The following is a 6,000-nucleotide window of genomic DNA, read 5'->3' on the forward strand; positions in this document are numbered from 1 at the left end:
GTGTCGGTGCACATTGGTTTTAAATTCCTGAATATTGAATGGCTGGGAAAGACAGATTATGGCAAAGCATTCCACATTCGCGTAGTACGGCTAAAAAACGAATCTCTGTACTTGACAGTACGATAGTTGGGCTCGAGGGTATATTGATGAGCATTCCTGGAAGCGAGAGTATTTCGGTTGAACTATTTAAGGGGAAGATTGCAACTAGCTATTTCTCTAGAGCATAATCTGTTAAAACTACCATAAAAGAGGGTGAGACAAGAAACAATTCGACGATGTTCAAGCGACTTAAATGATCTTATGACGACGATGAAGCTTAAGTGAGTTGCAGGAGCACCAGCCCAGATATGGGAGTAAGACTCAAGTTTTTGACGCATGTAAGTCTTTTAGATAACATCCAGATCAGAGGGGGGAAGCACTTCTAGCATCGCCTTAGAAAACCCAAACCCAAAATCTTGCGACATTTTTAGAGACATCGCGTATGTTATCGTTCCACAAGAGGTGGTTGGTGGTTCACATACCGAGAATATCGAGATGTTCAGTCTCCTTGATGCAAGTGCCATCTATGGATAATGGCAAAGGGGGTATATACCTCACTTTTACGATGCAAGACAGCATTGTGTTTTCGAAGCATTAAATTCCACTCGGTTTTTTATTCCCCATTGTACAATGCTGTTTAGGAATTTAATGAGCTTATCATATTTCGTCGTTACAGTTCCACATCCGAAGAAGAGGGATGTGAATCTCAAAACGAATATGAAAAGCTAAAAGTACTATTGTCGGCGAAACAATTTATTGGATTAGAAGTTGCAGACAGGAGATCATTAAAAAAAATGAGAAAGAGTGTTGGAGATAGAACAGAGCCCTGGGGCACACCAGCATTTATTTTGTGGTTTTCAGACTTGAATCGGTCCAATACGACTGGAAGCGGAAGGTAATTACAAATCCAATGAAGGAGATATTCATGAAAACCTAAAGCACTCATTTTCTATAAGAGAGTCTGATGCCAAACCCTATCAAATGCTTTTAAAATATCACGTGCAATAATCTTACTTTCTCCGAAGCGATGTAAAGATTTGCTCCACTGTTCGATGAGATGAACCATGAGATCGCAAGTGGACCTATTGCTACGAAAGCCGTATTGTCGGTCATCAAGAATCTTACGATCTTCTTGAGCTGATAATTAATGACCTTGGAAAGAAGGAACGTAAGTGCAATCGGTCGGTAATTAGAGGGTGAGGAAGATTCGCCTTTTTTGGGAATAGGCTGGACAAATGCGGTTTTCCATCGAACGAGACCTGAGGAGTAGGATAGATGAAAAAGCTTACACAGTGGTTTTGCCAATGCTTAACAACACCTCTTCAGAAAAATAGCGGGTGTACCATCCGGACCAGCGGATTTATGTATGTTAAAATCTTTTAGGACTTTCGCTACAGTACGAGTGCAAAAAAAAATTGGCCCCATAGATACACTAACGCACTCGATGGCAGACGGAGTCATAGCCCTCACTGGCAGCATTGAATTTTTCTATAGAGCTAACAAGTGGAGTGTCATTGACAACGAGCGTAGGAACCCCGGTTTTCGTTAGGTCTGATGCAGGAGAATCTAACTTGTGATCATACCAGCGCTGGCGTCAACGTCACTATCGTGGAAGCAAAGTGACCAGTTAAAGATCCTAAAATAATTATTGAGACCGTCCCAGTTGGCTTTCTTGCATTGCCAAACAGTTCTTTTAGGTGCACTTTCTTTAACTGGGGAGTTTTTACACGAGAAATTTGCTGATTACCAAATGGTCAGATGAGCCTAGAGGAGATAGAACACAAATAGTGTACTTACCAGGGTCAGAGAAAAGAAACAAGTCAAGAGTGTTTTCTGCTCGACCTCCACGTCCGATATTCGAATGAGTTCGTTGACCAGATAAGTGAAAATATTACTGAGTTGGACCACAGTTTTGTCAACAATCTGTTGTCGAACAACGACGTAGCCTGTGTATCAATTGCATTAGTTTTAAAACGCAATGCAAATTGGTACATAATTATACTAATCCATGCGACTGTAGGAGAAAAGGGGAAAGTGAAGGATTGTACTCACGGGGCAATGCTTGGCTGTTGAACTTGGCTTATCATGATTTTTTTTTGTTCTTGTTTTATTGTAGTGTTTTAGTGTGGCGTGTTTTATTTTGATTTTTTGTTCTTGTTGTTTTATTTCATCACTGTTAATATTTTGTTATTTTGTTTTTTTGTTTCGTTTTGTTATTGCCATTTATTTTTATATGTATATATTTGAAATTTTTTTGGATGGACAAATAAACAAGACTAGACACAAGACTCAAAGAAGACGCGCACAGGCAACGGATTATCGATGCACAACACAGAGGTGACCTTCCCCAAAGAAATTTTACTGACAACTTCACATTGACATAAAAACTAATTGACGAATTTACTAAAAACGTTATCGTTTTGAAAATTACGAAATGACTCTCTGAAAATAAACGCAATGACATTTTGTTGACATTTTGCAGTCAGCTTTACAGTAAAATTTATGTTTTATCATTACAATTTTCAAAATGTATTTACAAAGCCAATTTAGTTTCAATTGCACTGTTTCTTTCTAAAAAAAATACATTAGAATTCATCATATATGTATGCATGTACATTTTTTCCGAAAGTAGACCTTTAATATGTTCAAAAATGTTACTGATTGCTATGAACTGTCTAAGGAAGTTTTTCTCTTAATATAAGTGTAGCCTATCGTACCTTCATAATCATAAGACGAGAATCTTCAGTAACATTACTAAGTCAGTATTCTAATATTTTGTTCTTAAGAAGAAATAAGTGTAGTTCCGGTAGGGCCTTTGATTCGCAGTATGCCTATTAGTCTGAATTATGTACATAAATAATAACCTACTGCACCCACACCACCAATTTTGGGTATATGTATTTGATTATTTTATATCTTTGAGGTGCATATCACAAACTCAAAATAACTTACTGTGAGAAGATTTCAGCTTAGAAAATATGGATTAAAAATGCGAGAATTATTGCACAAACTTAACATGATCTTCTAAAAAGAAAATTAAGTATGTGAAAATTTTAAGTACCTTCCCAGGTTTAATTTACTTTTATAAAAAAAATTATGTCATAAAAAAACACGTGCTCAAATATGCAATATTACAGAAGTTAAAACCTATTGTGATACTTGACACACGTTTTTATACTTATTTCAGTAAAAATTTTCTTAGTAGAAAAAGTTAATAACAATTGGAAGATGTTATTTATATTTTTTTTAAATTAGGACCAGAATTTGTATGCGATAAAAAACTGTATACCTATACAAAATATGATTTATGTGGATTTCTACAAAAATCAATCTTAACTACTCACCAGTTGAATTTTCAAAACCTTTCCGTTTAGAGTAACTGCTATGGTCATTATTGATTCTGTCAGAACGTTCGTAATGATTGGATCTATTATTTCCTCTGGAAAATTGTTACGAAATTAGATATTTTACTTTTTTAAATATTAGAAGCAATAATAACTATACACCTTCGGACATCACATCCATATTCTCTTTCCTTATCACTCCTTGATTCTTTTTCTGATTTATTTTCCAGAGGATCAAGAGTTTCGCTATTAACACTACCACGCAAGTGTGGCGGAACGTAACGGGCCGCAAAGGTTGAATTAGAATTCTTGCTTGAAGGACTGCTCTTATTAAGGTTGCCTCCATTCAAGTCCAGACCAGCAACCTAAATTATGTATATATGTACATATATTTATAATTGAAATAGTAAGTACAAAATGTATTGGTTAATTTGCTGAATAAAACCGATGTACTATTTTTTTTTATCAAGTTATCATTATTTTTAATACAACACTATGGTTAAAAAAATGTTATTAAGAAAAAAAGAAGACTACCTGCTGCTCTAGACCTGTGCCATTTTGATTAATAGCATTACTCATATTACTATTCAGTCGACTGCTAGATTTTAATTAAATGTGACCACTATTGATTTTTATGTTCTCATCAATCAGTATAAAACAATTTTCAAATAAAAATGATTTAAAGCCAAAAACAAAGGTTTCAAATACAAAATAGTTTACAGATTTCGGTTAACGAAAATTTTTGATCTCTTTAAATAATTGTTTTTATTTTAAAGAACAAAATCTGATCTCTCTATTTGTATGTTCTTTTCGGTAAAATAATAGTTTAGACTCGGGAGTATGTTGAATTGAATCGCAAATACAATAAGTGATGATTTGAATCAAGAATATCTAGTCACTATATGAAAGAAAATCTACGGTAGCCATTTTGTTTCGGTTTGCGAACTAACTAATCATCTGTCCTAGAAGACGACTTACATTCCCGTGCTAAACTGAGAAATGTATTCTATCGATTAGTAACATCACACACAACTGTTATTGGAATTGATCGCGTTCAGGGTTCAAACCAAAAGCAAAATAATCCCAATAGCCATCGACACACCATAAGGACCGATTCTGGTTTGCCTACAAGCTGAAACGTCAATAAGTCTAACATCAATTCCCTACAGCTAAAGTCAATTCACCACCCTCTAAAGTCAATTCACCACGAAAATAAAGTAGAGTGATGAGAAATTCTTTAGGGGAGGCACCTAGTGGCTGCGGCGACATTAGCTATTACATTTTTTGGGAAGAATACGATAACTCATACGATAAAGTTTAATGACGGATTTGTCATTAAGTTTTTACTATGGTAGCGGGGTCTATTCTTCCCGTTTAGGCGTTAGGGGCAATTCAAAAAATTATATAAGTTAAATGGATAAAATAATGGTAATACTTACAACTAAGTTTTATACAATTTTTTAAAACTAACACTTTTGTCTATTAGCTTGTTTTTAAATCGAGTCAAAACTATGCAAATTAGAATATTTCGTTGAGATATTATATTTTTAATAAATATTTATTATTCTGATCATCTCAGATGCCAAATTAAGACTAAAATCGAAAAAAAAATATTTGCTGTTAACTGTCATTAAATATGTTTAAACAAAGAACTTATGGTTTCTAATACATGAATCACTTATTAGGAAAACAACATGTTCCTTCGTAATTATATTGAAATGTAACAAAATATTTAGTATCATATTTTATGATCGAGAGGACTGTACTTATTGTTAATTATTATATTTTGGTTCATATTTTCTATTTACTAATGGAAGAGAAAATCGTTAATTTGCATAGTTTTTGAAAAAAGCTGTTTTAAACTCAAATTTTGGGCAAACAAAATGTACAAAAATATTTTTAAAACTCTTAAGATTATCTAATATTGATGATAATTACAAAACAGTGACCAAGTTTTAACAATTTCACTATAACTCAAGTTTTTCAAATTCATGACATCATCTCAACATCACCCATAACATCAACCGTCAACAAAAATTCTGATTTTTTAAATCGCAAGTAGCATTTTGCATTTCCATTTTTAATATTATTAAAAATTTCATACAAATCTTCTCGCCAAGAGTAAATTCAATTTGTCACACTACATCGTTGGATATTATCACTATTTTTTTTTGGACGTTGTTATGTATCTTGATGTAAATAATATGAATAAAAAGTATAATTGTCTAGTAAAGATTCCACTTTTTATGTAAAAGAAACCTTACTTATGTATGTAAATAATTATTGCGGTACAATATCATGTAATTGTCATAAATACTCTACTTTCCGGTTGGCTAACCGGTTGTCTTTCAATATATAATTTTGGCAACGAGTAAACCTACGAAATCACGTGTGGGAAAAAAAAGTTTTGCACAGTTGTTAAACTATACGATACATATATAAAACAAAATATTTTGTATAAAATATCAAAAGTTCAAATTATATACATTTTGTATAAAATATCAAAAAGTTGACAAGCCAAAATGGCATTAATTGGATCCATCGAACATTTGGTAATCGGCGATGACTTCGACGAGTACTTGGAGAGGATGGATCAATTGTTTCAAATAAATGAAAC

General features: G+C 33.3%; 1 protein-coding gene across 1 annotated transcript in view; it reads right to left on the bottom strand.

The window, feature by feature from the left end:
- The window catches only part of LOC129940474 (ATP-dependent RNA helicase bel), a 96,726-nt gene extending 92,398 nt beyond the window's left edge, over positions 1-4,328 (bottom strand). Inside the window, exons 1-3 of the mRNA XM_056048820.1 lie at positions 3,918-4,328; positions 3,546-3,748; positions 3,384-3,478 (exon numbers count right to left, since the gene is read on the bottom strand). Coding sequence (XP_055904795.1) covers positions 3,384-3,478; positions 3,546-3,748; positions 3,918-3,962 — 343 coding nt within the window. The 5' untranslated portion in view covers positions 3,963-4,328. The remainder of the gene's footprint in view (positions 1-3,383; positions 3,479-3,545; positions 3,749-3,917) is intronic.
- Between the last annotated feature and the right edge of the window lie 1,672 nt (positions 4,329-6,000).

Source organism: Eupeodes corollae, chromosome 1, assembly GCF_945859685.1.
Source record: "Eupeodes corollae chromosome 1, idEupCoro1.1, whole genome shotgun sequence".
NCBI classification, from domain to species: Eukaryota; Metazoa; Arthropoda; class Insecta; order Diptera; family Syrphidae; genus Eupeodes; species Eupeodes corollae.